The sequence below is a fragment of the Hordeum vulgare genome, chromosome 1H (assembly GCF_904849725.1).
Source record: "Hordeum vulgare subsp. vulgare chromosome 1H, MorexV3_pseudomolecules_assembly, whole genome shotgun sequence".
Lineage (NCBI taxonomy): Eukaryota > Viridiplantae > Streptophyta > Magnoliopsida > Poales > Poaceae > Hordeum > Hordeum vulgare.
This window is the reverse complement of record NC_058518.1, coordinates 383,590,411-383,605,806: the sequence shown is the minus strand read 5'-3', so window position 1 is coordinate 383,605,806 and position 15,396 is coordinate 383,590,411. Positions and strand designations below refer to the sequence as shown.

General features: G+C 40.0%; 1 protein-coding gene across 1 annotated transcript; it reads left to right on the top strand.

Annotated features, from left to right (window-relative positions):
- Window positions 1-7,191: 7,191 nt before the first annotated feature.
- Window positions 7,192-10,197, top strand: LOC123411651. Its single transcript, XM_045104616.1, has 7 exons — window positions 7,192-7,475; window positions 7,874-7,962; window positions 8,066-8,141; window positions 8,741-8,790; window positions 8,873-9,193; window positions 9,404-9,442; window positions 9,729-10,197. Exons 1-7 carry the CDS (start codon window positions 7,331-7,333, stop codon window positions 9,915-9,917), a joined length of 909 nt encoding a protein of 302 aa, XP_044960551.1. The 5' UTR covers window positions 7,192-7,330; the 3' UTR covers window positions 9,918-10,197.
- Window positions 10,198-15,396: the final 5,199 nt, after the last annotated feature.

Below are 15,396 nucleotides of genomic sequence, written 5' to 3'. Positions count from 1 at the left end.
AATAATCCATTAGTCTCTCACAAGAGCCAACAAGGATACAAACAAGATGCAATAAGACTCAATACAAGACTCACATGTACATGATATGCAAACCAACATACACATACTCGATTACTCAACATAAGCAAGTTGGAAGCACAACATGTACAAACACATGAAAGGTACAAAACCACAACATGCAAAGTGGCAAGCAACTAACAATGTAAACAGTTTAAGTACAAGTTACCGTAAGGAGGCACATTGGATATAAGATAGAAACTCGATAATCCAAATGACTTGGCTTGAGATAATATGAATGATGAAGACCCCTTAATTCTTCATTATGTATCCAAGTCTCTAATGTCCTCCAGATTCACCTATTGATCAAGTTTGAGCTTGTTGGTCCCCAACCACGTTGGGTCCTAAGAGGTTAGTCACAATAGGCTTGGCAACCCAAATGGTACTTTTCTTGACACCACTTTGAGTACCAACAAACTTGGCAAACACATTTCCAACATTATCCTTCCCAAGAGAATAGATATCATCAATAATGATTGGGTTGGATAAATTACCTCTCGTGCAATAAGAAGCGAAGTGACCCTTCTCACGACATAAGTAGCAACATCTACCCTTTAATTTATTCCCTATTGATTTCTCAACATGAGGAGTGTTGGCTTGGGTCTTCTTGGGAAAGGGCCTTTCTTCAACTTTTAGTTGAGTATGTGAGTGCACTTGTGGCCTCTTCCCTTGTTGCTTGTGACTTTGGGGCTTCTTCTTTAGTGGGCAAGATCTAACATGGTGCCCGTCAATTTTGCACTTGAAGCAAATAATCTTGGCCGAATTCTTGACTTGTTCTTGGCCCTTCTTCTTGAAGCTTTTGGAATTCTTCTTGTTGGAGTTGAATCCAAGTCCATTTTTATCATTCGGGGATTTTTGCACACACAAGACATTGTTGAGTGTGGACATCCCTTCATGACTCTTTTCCAAGTCTTTCTTCAAAGAAGTGACTTGGGCCTTGAGCTCTTCGATTTCCTCTACATGGTTAGTATGAACACAAGTACTAGAGGAAGTATAAGCTTCATTGTTAGAGCAACAATGCATGAAAAGTAATTCATCACAAGATGTAGAAACATTATGAGTAGATGAATTACAAGGACTAGCACATGGCAATATAGCTTTTTGACTAGAAGTAGTGCTAATGTCCACATGAGGCTCACTCGATGTTACCTTGGTAGTAATAGCCTCATGAGCTAACTTTAGCACATTATGAGATACTAGAAGATCATCATGAGAGCTTGTGAGCATTACATGACTTTCTTCCAATTTCCCATAATTTCTAGATAGCAACTCAAGTTGAGCCCTTAGCTCAACATTCTCCTTTAAAATGGATGCTTCACAAGAATTAGAGTTAGTAGCACAAGCATCATTATTAACAATAAGAGGAGAAGGCAACTTGGCATGCTCTTTAGCATATGAAGCTTCAAGTTGAGCATGAGACTCGGTGAGTTCGATGAGCGAACTCTTAATAGCCCTTGAACCATTTTCGAGGTGCTCATAGTCCTCAACGAGTTTAGCATGTGCAACTTCAAGCTTATCGTTTTTAGTTCTAAAATCATTAGCCACCTCGAGAGCTCTATCATGGGATTCCTTTAATCTAGATAATTCTATAGCAAAGGTTTCCTCAAGAGATTCCTTGGTGGTTTGTTCATTTTCAAGAGCTTGAGATAGCTCCGCGATCTCATTAGCGTAATCACGCTCATGACCTTCCATTGTCTCAATGGTGGCCTCATGCTCCTCGAGATGAGCTTCCAACTCCTCAATGTATTTCATGCCCTCAGTGGCAATAGACATGATTTCCAAGAAGTTGGAACAAGCAAGTTTGTTTTTATAAAGAGATTTTAAAATCATTTCACCCTTAATTTTTAAGGATGCAATAATATCACTCTCTTCATCATTATTCTCATCCTCATTATCATCAACATCATCATCATGAGATACATTGGGATTCAAAGTAGGAGATACCTTTGAATCCTTAGCCATAAGGTAAAAGTGAGTAACAATAGATGATGATGTAGGATCCCCTGAAACATCATTCAAGGCCACATCTTGTTCCATGGAGTGATGAATTTCCTCTACATTGTTAGCACAACAACTCGAGGAAATATATACATTTTTATCATGGCAACAAGATATAGGAAGCATATCATCATGAGATTTAGTCAAGTAGTTTTTACATGATATGCAAGTACTATCAACACAAGCATGTAAAACATTTAGAGTGCTCAAAGTGTTAATGCCCAAAGATGAAGCATTGCAATAATATAGTGATGAAGGATCATCAACAATAAGCCCACTATCATCATTGCAATGATCTCCACTACTCACCATATCATTACCTTGTGGCAATCCACAAGTAGGTGAAGTAGATGAAGTTGAGAAGACCACACGACCGGAGGTGGACGGAGAACAATCATTCCCACAAATCTTGGACATACCATATTTATCTTGAAGCTTTGTCCACAACTCATGAGCATCCCGGAATGGCATGAGTTGAAATATAACTACATTGCTCAAAGCATCAAAAAGCACATTAGAAGCTTGAGCATTGAGATAAGAGTTTTTCTCATCCTCTAAAGATATATTTTGAGAATTCTTTGGAGGAGAAAAACCCATATCTACAATTCGCTCTAAATTTGGATCCAAGACCCGAAAGTGATTAAGCATGCGAATTACCCAAACATCAAAATTTGTGCCATCGAAACTAAGAGTGTCAGTGAATCCTAAACCCCTAGTCGACATCCTTACTCTCTAGGTGGTTAAACATAATAAAGAGAGACCTAGCTCTGATACCAATTGAAAGGACGTGGATGTCGCCTAGAGGGGGGTGAATAGGCGCTTTAAAATAATTACGGTTTAGGCTTGAACAAATGCAGAATAAAACTAACGTTTAATTTGTCAAGCACAAAACCTACAACAACTTATGCTAATTAAGATAAAAAACTAAGTGATAACAAGATATATGAAAATAAACAATATGGCTTTCACAAAGTAAAGTGCATAAGTAAAGGGTTCGGGTAAGAGATAACCGAGGCACGCGGAGACTATGATGTATCCCGAAGTTCACACCCTTGCGGATGCTAATCTCCGTTGGAGCGGTGTGGAGGAACAATGCTCCCCAAGATGCCACTAAGGCCACCGTAATCTCCTCACGCTCTCACACAATGCAAGATGCCGTGATTCCACTAAGGGACCCTTGAGGGCGGTCACCGAACCCGTACAAAATGGCAAACCTTGGGGGCGGTCACCGATACCCGTACAAATTGCTCGGGGCAATCTCCACAATCTAATTGGAGACCCTGACGCTTGTCCGAAGCTTTACACCATAATGATTGAGCTCCGAGACACTACCAAGCTTCTAGGACGCCAAAGCATCCACGAAGAATAATATCTAGGGTACTAAGTACCAAAGGTAATAAGCTTCTCAAACTTCACTTCCACGTATCACCGTGGAGAACTCAAACGATGCAACCAATGCAATGGCAAGGGCACACGGAGTGCCCAAGTCCTTCTCTCCCAAATCCCACCAAAGCAACTAATGCTAGGGAGGAAAATGAGAGGAAGAACAAAGAAGAACACGAAGAACTCCAAGTACTAGACCCAAGGGGTTCCCCTCACTTAGAGGAGAAAGTGATTGGTGGAAATGTGGATCTAGATCTCCTCTCTCATTTCCCTCAAGAACTAGCAAGAATCATTTGAGAGATTGAGAGTTGGCAAGCTCGAAGAAGGTCAACAATGGGGGAAGAACACGAGCTAAAGAGATAAGGTTCAATGGGGAAGAAGACCCCCTTTTATAGGTGGGGAAAAATCCAAGCTAAAGAGATAAGCTTCATGGAGCGGTACTACCGCTCGGTAGGTTCACCAACCATGCTGAGGCCAAAAAGTATGCAAAAAATGGTCCGACGGAGCGGTACTACCACTCCTGGAGCGGTACTACCGCTAGGGAGTGGTAGTAAAAAATTACTACCACTCTAGGGGCGGTACTACCTCTCCGTGGGCGGTACTACCGCTGGCACGAGGAGCGGTACTACCGCTCGATACTGAAACTGCTGTAACTTTCGCATACGGACTCCAAATTCAACGAAACCAAGTTTGTTGGAAAGCTAACGACATGGGATAACACAATATTGATATAAATATCAATAAGAAGCAAGTGATAAAAGTCCCATAAGAAAATGGTGAGAACCCTTTTTCAAATAAGACCGGTAAAAACTCCCAATATCGAAAACATCATAGAAGATGCATATGGACTCCGTTTTCGATGAACTCGAGCTTGTCATGAAGATGAACATAAGCTCTAAAACTCACAAAGAGAAACACCAAACAAGAACCAAGAAGTATGATGCAAGGATGCAAATGGTTTGTGCTCTCAACAAACGATACGATCAAGCTACTCACTTGAGAGCCCCCTTGACAGTACGATAATCTATCCTAAAACAGAAAACCTATCAAGGGCAAAGTTATACCTTGGCCCTCGTCCTATTAAGCTAGATGACGATGATCTTGGCTTCCTCAAGATGGACCACCTTTCTTGATTGCGTTGGCTTGATGAAGACTAATTGATTGCTCCCCCATACACACTATGGGTGAGCCGCTCTTCAGCGTATCTTCACAAGTCCATTGCCACCACAATGGACGGCAAGCATCAAGCATGATATATCCGTGCTGATCCACTTGAACTTGCACACCGCAATCTTGATGACGATCACCACTTGACGTCATCCTTCATGGGTTGTATGAGATCTTCCTTTTGACGCAAGCCCATGGAAGCACACCTAACCCCCACATAGAACTCTCACAAAGACCATGGGTTAGTACACAAACACGTAATGGACAATGCTTACCATACCATGGGATCACTTGATCCCTCTCGGTACATCTTGTACGCTTTGTGTGTTGATCATCTTGATTTACTCTTTGTCTGAGATCTTGATCAACCTTGTGTCTCTATGACCATTCTTTGGATAATACCTTGAATACCATATTGGTCATCATATAAACTCCTTGAACCCAACAGATGGACTTCAAGAAGTGCTTATGGACAAATCCTATAAATATAACTTAAGGCAACCATTAGTCCATAGGAATTGTCATCAATTACCAAAACCACATATGGATATATATGCTCTAACAGGATATAATATGAAGCCTAAAGTGCCCAGGTAAGGTGAGCTTTTTTTATGTGGCGCACTTTGCATGGAACTCTTTCATGTCATGTGAATCTTCTCAACAGGCATATCAAACTGTCACCAGGGTGCTTGTGTTGTCAAAGAGGGAGTATGACGTCCACCATTTTTTGTTTCATTGCAGCACGGCAGTGGAGGTCTGGGAAAGGCTGGGGTTTCAATATTCTATTCACCAGGTCTGCAGAAGTTCTCTTTTTTTTATGAAAATCATCAAATCTATTATAAAATTTCATCAAAAGTACAGAGCATCTCAAACATAATAAAAAATACATCGGTCTTTCAAAAGTACAACTATTGCCATCCGAACTAGGCCTGGAGAAATGATCTACGAGGTGAATCCTCAGTCCTAGATTTTCTTATGCAACTCCCAGAACAACACTTCTTCTTACTCTGACAACATGATATACATGATCTAATAGTAGCTGGATCATGGTGTATCTTGTGGGAGAGGTGCAAGTCCATTCATGGTGAAAAGACGCATGATGCAAGTGATATAGTCATATTTGTACATGCTCTAACTGCAAACTATGTAGTTGTGTTGTGTGTGGAAGCAATATTGAGGTCGGGAGGATGGAACAACATGATTGATATATGTGTCGGTGTTTAACAACTAAAGTTGTGGTGCTTCACTTTGGTCTTTATTTGGCATGGACAATGAGTTGCAACAAATTAGTTATCAACTCCGACCGTGCATAAGTTGTTGAGATAATGAAGGAGGGAGGGAGCTAGCAATCTTCATTGACAACTACCATTTAGCATATGAATTCCCTCTAGTTTATTTTCAGCATTGTTTTAGAGAGCATAATGTTGTTGTCCATGAGTTAGCTCCCTTTGAGCTCATTCTTCTGCTACTAAATGATGCACCCTGGTTACAAGCTAATAATAGAGAGAATTTTGATAAAAATAACATACCGTTGAATCCGCATGTGAAAAGAGTTTGTAATGATATATTTTTATATCATGCATCTCGTATTTCATTAATATTATCAATGTTCAAAGGCAACTTAAAAAAATTATTGATCCCTATATATTTGAATGAAGGAAGTACATATTATAATATTATTCAGACTAGCTCATAAAACACCCCCACACACACATATTGCAGAGCAGTACCCAATGGGATAGATAGTAGGACATATGTGTTCAGGTACCAAAACGCTACTATGAGCACTAAGAAGTCTTAGGGTCCCGTTTGAAACATAGGACCTTGAAATGCAGGAACATTTTTTTTGGAATGAATTAGGATGTTGTCTATCTTGAATTTATTAGAAAAAAAATACAAAACTATCATTTGGATGTCGTGCAGGCAAAACAAAGGAATTGTAGACACGAATAAAGGAAAATATGAGGTAGGACCTAATGTTAGTTCTCTTCCAAATTTTATGTTCCCTTCGTTCCAGAATATAAAGGTATCGAATTTCATGCAAATGAAACTCGTGTATGTTTGATCAAGATTATGAAATAAAATATCGACATCTATAATACAAAATAAATAAGATACAAAAAATACTTTCTATAATGTACGTAATGATACAAATTCCATACTGTAGATTTTGATATATTTTTTCTAAAAATTGGTCAAACATGCAAATGTTTAATTTTTGAAGAAAAAAAACTAATACACCTTATATTCTGAAACGGAAGGAGTATGAAACATCCCAAACCACATAAATTTCAAAGGAATGTAAGATATCAACTCCTTAGTTTCAAATATATTTTTGTATGTGGATCCTACCATCTAAACTTCCTATATATTTTGTCCCCTAAAAGAACTTCCTATATTTTTCCTTATTTCGAACGGTTCTAAAAAAGACAAAGGTTCAAAAACGAAGAAAAGTGTGATGTTGGAGGTTTGGGGCTTCCAAGGGGTGATGGGGGCTTGCTCGCACATGGCCCGTGCGGCGGATTCGTACAATAACAGGCTCCTTCTTCAGTTTAGCCCAGCCACCGTGCGTTCAACGAGTAGGCCCAACTCCTTGACGGCCAGCCACCGCTGTTACCTCACTCCTGTGTTTCTCCATTGCAATAGCTGACGGCGACGACGCAGCTTGAAAGGTAGTTGTCGGCGACCAGCCCCCTCCCCCTCCTGTCGACGGTGGTCGACCCCGATGGCAAGTCGGCGGGAACGGAGGCTTCCGCCCGCACCCGCTTTCCAGATGGAGAACCCCTTCAGCGTGAAGGTTCTTCAGGTCTTCACCGGCGCCGGCGTCGGCTGCGGCGTCGGAATTGGCGTCGGCCGCCCAATCTACCTAGGTAATAGAAGCAAACCTTCCACTCGCTGCTGTTCCTTCTGTTCTTAGGATAATCAGGATGGACATCGATCGAGTCCGTCACGAGTCGGCGGGTTCGGCATTTTGTCGAACAGCTGAGGCGGGTGATGAAACGGGGCACCCTGCCGAACAGTTGGTGCCGTGTGTAGTTGTAACCGTGCAGGATTGTATTTTAATTTAAAGCGTTTAAGGCATACACCAGATGAAGATCGAAATTTGAAGATAGGGAAGCACAGGGAAGTAGTGTCAGCTACTTAGTTCAAGCTTGCTGACAGTGGCACCGTGCGCATCTGTAATGACTGTGCTCCGACTAAGAAGAAATTGACTAAATTTCAGTGAGTGGTTGTTGTTTAAGAAAATGTCTCTTGTTCTGCTGGTCAGGTATGATACCGGGCCTTCAGCAAGTTATGAGTGCCACAAGAGGTGCAACCGATTCTTTTTCTGGTGTCACAAGACATGTTAATTCTGCTGTAAGTCACTCTCCCATGAGCATATGCATGACTAAACTGATTTTGCATTTAGTGTTTCTCTAGATCTGATTTTGTGTTTTCTTTTCTTGCGTTCGTGCTCTAGCTAAAGAAAGCAGGGTTAAAGAATATTGAAGCGGGCATTGGATGTGGAGTTGGTATAGGACATGGTTTTGGAATAGGTACACATTGCAGCTGTTCCATTTATTTAGCCTTTCTGTTGATGTTGTCCTAGAAAGACTGGTCGTGATTATTTCCAATTATAGTATCTCTCTAAATGAAAGCATCTTTAATCTCTTGCACGTTCAGTATATTCATTCTTCTCTTGGTGGCCACATAATAGTGTGTCTAGTTGCCTGCATAGAAATCAGACTAAGAATCTAAGGTTAGGATGACACTATGATGCACCGATACTTCTATTGTTCTTTAATGTTTTCCCATTTTTGTTCACTGTTGTGTGGAGTTTTCAGCGCATGTGAACATTTGCTTCAAAGATCAACATTCATCTTGATAGAACCTTTCATATCTATGAAACTAGAACTCTCTTTAAGTAGTGCGCATGGGCAATTTCTTAAATTCCTGCAGTGCTTCCTGCTCAATCTTTTCGTTTTACTACAACTTATGATTCTTACCGTGTTCCTTTACATACATCATATACACCGTAAACGTATAGTTTAGAACCGTTAAATGTTGCATTGTGAACTGCCTTTCTGCACAAGCATGTTATCTTGTTTGCCGTGGTCTTGAAGCTAAATCAATTAAGTATCTCTTTAATTTTCAGGAATTGCCTTGAAACCACGAGCAATTCATGGAATTCAATCATCGATTGCAGTACAGACCTTATAACTCTAATATGTCTCGATTTCTTTTTTGTTTCCCTTGTTGTACGAACATTAACGGAACTATTTTTTAGGAACTTTTGTCCAAGTTAACTTCAAAGCTGAGGGATTCCCCTGGGGAGACAGCTACATCAGATCTTATATCTGGTTCGTTGCCTACCAGTGGACAAACCCCCAGTGGTATGTCCATGGATCTAGAAGCTAAGGCATTCAAAAGCAATTTCCACCACACTTTAAGCAACGAAATATCACAAGTACAGCCGACTCATGAGTTGCGTGGCCAGAATGGAATGCAGCAAGAGATGATAACAGGAAATCGAACTGAAAAGGTCATTGCCAACTTTCTGCAGAGTCCCCTGTTCCAGAACGATACAAAAACGGACATCAGGGATGCGGTATGCACTAAAATCTCACCTCTATGTTCTCTCTAACATGTATTCCCTCCGTCCCAAAATAAGTGACTCAACTTCGTACTTAGTACGAAGTTGAGTCACTTACTTTGGGACGGAGGGACTATACATATTGATACATATGTTGCTATGTCTTCTACTGCTCAATTTTGCTTGTACACATTATGACACTCTTTTTGCTTATTATTTTTACAGTCTGTAAATTTGCATGGGACGGATAATGTACTTCAGTTGGTGAGTTCTAATGCTTCTCATGCATACTTCTTGATTTTACTCTAAGGCTCGGTAGTTCTATCCTTGTCCTTTCTGCCAGATGTGTTTTACACCCAGTGTGGCCTTAAAATGATGTGTCTCTAACCTATCTAACGAGTAAAATATTACTCACGTCTGAATTGACAGTAGTAGAATTGCCAGGGTGATTATTGTTGCAAATCGTATTCTTGTACGGAATGGTTTGCAAATGTTCGTTTTTCATTTCATAGCTCACTACTAACTAGTTCTGCATTTCTTTCTTATCCAGGTGCTGAAGCACCAAAGAGTTATCGAAGAGTTACGAGACGAGAATGAAAAGCTGCGTCAGGTGCTCATAGAGGAGCTTAAGATTTCACCAACTAAATTACAACTGGATCGAACAAGTGGAGTGAAGGCCTACTATCCATGCTCGGAGTGCTTTGACTGCCGCCGTCGAAGTCGGAAATCGAACAGATAGCAGTGGCATCAGCTCTAGTTATTTGTAGCCAAGTATTTGCTATTTTTTCCACTAGCTGAATATTTCACTAGAGCAATAGTCATAGCTTTCTGCATGATATTCTCGACAAAACGGCCAGGCCAGCTATTTTTTGCTGAGGCACTTTATCTGATCTATACATTATGTTCCATGTAGATGGTGAAAAATTTGAAGTTTGATGTCTCTGCTCGGTACAACGAATGATGTGTGGCTGGCTTGTCATACAATCACATATATAAGTTTGAAACATTTTTCATGTTAACAAAAGATGAAGTTGTGGGAGCTAAAACCCTTTTACATGTTAAGCGCTTCTGCATAGAATATGGATTTGTTCTCAGCTTAGGCTTAGGCCCCTTTAGGGGGCAAAGAAATAATTGGAATATTGAAATGATGCCTCACAATTCATACTCTGGTGCTGGCAACCCAGAACAAGAGAAGAGAAACCCTTTGAAACATGGTATAACTAACAACACACAGATTTTGGAGGAAAACAATATTTCAAGGTCAAAACCTATCTGAAGCACGAGGGTGTCAAATGCCTTCAGAGTGGTGGACTTGTGTGCCTCCGGCATGACAGACCAACCTAGTGTAGAGTGACTTCACGATACATCCCAAACCCATAAAGTTGAAACAAGCCGTCATGAAATCACCCCTTTGACCACGAGCATAAAAAAAAATTCTACCCCTCTCTTCACTTAGATGTAAGCTACATTGCCTACTCTTTGTCTATCGTATCTCATCCGTGGTATATATTATGCCTCTTGAGCTCACCCTCCACACCAACTCAAGTACTAAACAATCTTGTTATAATAGTAAGGAGCATGTGCGCTGGTACATTGCAAAATGAATATAGAGGCAAATTTGGACAACCTGCCTCCCCCACCCTTGTTTGGCAACATTGAACCTCTCTTCGTGGAAGGAGAATGTAGTTATCCTATATATCTAGTGTTGCAAGAAGTATGCAATGGCATCAGCGATTATTTGGATAAGAATAGTGGAGAGGGAATCCGTATCTCAAAATTAAGAGGACATGATGACATTTGTGTTGCTATGTGTTTTTCCTCCATCCACATCTCTAACATCAACTTAAATAAACATGGATAGTTAACGAAACACATATGATCCTACATTCAACAACAATAAACATGGATATTTTGAACAATCTCCTTTTCCTTTTTATTTACGTCTGCGTGGGACGAATAATGTACTCCCTTCGTCCCATAATGTAAGACATTTTTTAACGCTAGTGTAGTGTCAAAAAACACCTTACATTATGAGACGGAGGGAGTACTTCAGTCGGTGAGTTCAACCACATCTAGTGCTCCTTATGCACACTTCTTAACTTTACTCAGGCTCGATAGTTCTATCCTTGTCCTTTCTATCAGATGGGTTTTACTCATTTGCACCCAGTGTGCCCCTAACCTATTTAACAAGTACTCCCTCCGTTCTTAAATATAAGTCTTTTGAGAGATTTCACTAGGGGTCTACATACGGAGCAAGATGAATGAATCTACACTCTAAAGTATGTCTATATACATCTGTATGTAGTCCACTAGTAGAACCTGTAGAAAGACTTATATTTAGGACTGAAGGGAGTAATATATATACTACTCACGTCTCAACTAACAGCAGTAGAATTGCCAGGGTGGTTACTATTGCAAATCGTATTCTTGTAAATGGTTCGACTTTCATTTCATAGCTCGCTACTAACTCTAGTTTGCATTTCTTGCTTATCGAGGTACTGAAGTACCAAAGAGTCATCAGGTAATTATGAAACAAGAATGAGAAATTGTGTCACGTGCTTATAGAGGAACTTAAGATTTCACCTACTAAATTACAACTGGATTGAACAGATGGAGTGAAGGCCTACTATCCAGGCTCGGAGTGCTTTGACTGCCGCCGTCGAAATAAAAAATCAAACAAATAGCATAGGCGTTGGCTCTAGTTATTTTTAGTCTAGTTTTAATATTTTTTCCACTAGCTGAAGATTCCGGTAGAGCAATAGTCATAGATTTCTGTATGATATCCTCAACAAAAATGGACAAGCCAACTATTTTGTTGACGGATTGGTTTGTCATTTATGTGATCCACATTTGTACTTTGTTCTTTTGATTCTGCGTGACCTTTAGTTGTCATTATGTTGCGTGTATATTGTGAAAATTTTGGAGCTTGATGTCTCTACTCGGTACAACCTCATCTATTGTTGTATGTAGTTTGTGAACATATCCTCAAGGGGTTTTGGAACTTATACATGTTCCGTCTATTTGGCTTATAAGTTTGAAATGTTTTCCATGCAAACAAAAGACGAAGTAGTAGGAGCTAAAATCCTTGCATTCTAAACGTTTTTGTAAATAATATGGATTTGTTCTCACTGCTCAGTGTATGCCCTGTTGGGGATCAAAGAAAAAACTCGAATTGAGATAATGTCTCGCAGTTCCTATCGCAGTTGGTAACCCCAAAAAGAAAAGATAAAGCATTTCAAACATGGTATGACTAATACCACACATGTTTTGGAGGAAAGTATCATTTCAAGGTCCACACACTTCTCGAACACAATGACGTCTTCTGCTTCTAGCATGGCGAATTCAATTCGTGTAAAGTGACTTTACAATACATCCCAAACCATAAAGTTGAAGTGAGTCTAAAATTTGGTGTCACTGAATCTCTCCTCTCAACATGAGGATAGCAATTGCCTAGCCCTCTCTTATCACTTAGATGTACCCTACATTGCCTACTCTTTTTTAGCGCTTCTTAGTTGTGGCATATATATTATGCTTCTCGAGTCAAGCCTCCATGCCCACCCAAGTAAGTACTACCAAACAATCATGCTATAGTGGTAAGAGCATGTGCTCTCGTATGGCGCAAAAATGAATACATATGTATAGTGTAATTTAAAGCATTGCTTCACCCGGGAGTGGTGTTTTTGCTCCCGGAAGCATATGCTTCAGGGTGAACAGTAACGTGAAAAAAATGTTTTTGAAAAATTCTGAAATTTTCTGTAGGTGATTGTATTAGTGTCGCAAACATGCATGATAATTTTCATACGATAAGGACCAGCGGTGTTTTGTTGGCAAAAAAACAAATTTGGGGTGACATTTTGGGGTAACTTTTGGTGTTCAATTTGTTTCTTTTTGCACAAGCCAAAAAAATTTATCTTTTTGCCTCAAAATTTGCACGTAGCATTTGGATGTGACTAAGTACACAAATATATTTTGCCTTGATTTTTTTATTATTTTGAACTTTTTTTTGGCCCCAGGAGCATGATGACTCTGATCTGCATTGGGTTTTTCGTGAAAAGGAACGGGTTATCGCAGCACAATGCGGGTAAGTATTTACCTCAATTATGAAACCAATGTTTATCGAACCAATATGAATACCAATCCTCAACCGTCTTCAGCGACTGCACACAAAGAAACAAACAACTTGCACCCAACACGGGCAAGAGGGTTGTCAATCCCCTTGATCTCGTTATTTGCAAGCAAATGAGGTGTGTGGATAATTGTTGATAATTGTAAATTGCAAAATAAAATAAAACACAAATAATGGCAGCAAGGTAATAATAGCGTTTCTAAATATATAAGTGAATAGACTCGGGGCGTAGTGTTCCCTAGTGGCATCTCTCATGGCAAAGGCATATGGTGGGTAACAAATTACTGTTGGGTAATTGATAGAATGGCGAATAATTATGTGATTTTCACGGTAGTGATCGTGTGTATATAGGCATCACGTCCATAAGCAAATAGGCCGACTCCTGCCTGCACCTATTACTATTACTCCACTTCAGGAGCACTTCTATGCTTGCCTCTCTACGTATTAAGTAAAAACAGAGTAATGATTGGAGAACAATGACATGATGTAGACAAAGTAAACTCAAATAATATGAATAAACCCCATCTTTTTATCCTACTACAACGTCAGGTTGAACCTACTACAACGCATCACTCACACTGAAGAAATATTAATCTAGTTGGCCAAACTATCTCAATAGACCGGAGAGCATTACGAAGCTATGATTATCATGCAATTAAGAATCATAATAATCAGAGGTAACTCAAATACTTTTCACGAATAATCTGAACATAAACCCACAATTCCTCGGATCCCAACAAACACACCATACATAGTGATTACATCGGATAGATCAAAGCGAAGATGTGATGAACATGGTATTGAAGATCATAAGAGAGAGAGAGAGAGATTTCCATCTAGGTACTTCCTACGGACCCGTAGGTGTGTGGTGAACTACTCACACATTATGGTGAGGGCAGCAAGGTTGATGTAGAGGCCCTCTGTGATTGATCTCCCCTCGGACAGATCGCTGGAGCGAAGCTTTAGATGGCCTCCCATCAGAACAGAGACTTGCGGTAGCGGAAAAAGTGTTTCGGGAGCGCTCTTAGGGTTTTCGGAATATTTGTGAATTTATAGGCCACAAAGAGGTGTCGGGAGGCATCCAGGGGGGCCACAAGCCATCAGGGCGTGACCAAGCCCTGGGTCGCGCCCTCTTGGCTTGTGACTACCTCATGCGGCCTCTCGTCCACTTCTAATTCTTGCAGGTCTTCGTATAGTCCAGAAAAAAGCATATTAAAGTTTCGTGGCATTTGGACTTCGTTTGGAGGGTAAACCTGCAAAGCAAAAAACACGCAAAAAAAGAGGATCTGGCACTAGGTACTGGGTCAATAGGTTAGTGCTCAAAAATATTATAAATTGGTATACAAATGCCCAAAAAGTATCCTAGAATGAGAATATATCATCATGGAACAATAAAAAACTATAGATACGTTAGAGACGTATCAGCATCCCCAAGCTTAATTCCTACTCGTCCTCGAGTAGGTAAATGATAAAAACAGAATGTTTGATGTGACATGCTATCCATAATGTAATCTATTGTATTTATGATCACTGAGAAATTATGAATTAACAAATAGCAACATAATAATATTTATTAAGTATAAGCAACACAATTATTGATTTTCAAAGTATACGATCCTAAAAGAATGTTTGCCCCCTATTCATCTTTATTGTATTAGCATGGCATGACCTTGTCTTCACCACATAAATACAAATGTTAAGCACCACGGTGTTCAAGTGAGGCAACTGGATCGTACTTTTTCAATATGCATCAACTTTTTTATTCTTCACGCAATACATGAGCGTGAACCGCTGGACATAGCATATAGGTGGAATAGAATATGGTGATAGATATCGAAGGGATAAAAAGTGGAGAAGATAATCTCACATCAACTAGGAGTACCAAAGAGCTATGGAGATGCCCATTGATAGATGTCAATGTGAGGAGTAGGGATTGCCATGCAAATGATTCACTAGAGCTACAAGTGTATGAAAGCTCAACTGAAGCTAAGTGGGGTGTGCATCCAACTTGCTTGCTCATGAAGACCTAGGGCGTTTCTGGAAGCCCGTCATTGGAATATACAAGCCAAGTTTATTATCATAAGATAATTCC

Coding starts and splice junctions, on each gene's coding strand:
- LOC123411651 (XM_045104616.1), top strand. CDS start 7,331: ATGGCAAGTCGGCGGGAACGGAGGCTTCCGCCCGCACCCGCTTTCCAG. Junction 7,476..7,873: donor CGGCCGCCCAATCTACCTAG/GTAATAGAAGCA, acceptor TCTGCTGGTCAG/GTATGATACCGGGCCTTCAG. Junction 7,963..8,065: donor CAAGACATGTTAATTCTGCT/GTAAGTCACTCT, acceptor TTCGTGCTCTAG/CTAAAGAAAGCAGGGTTAAA.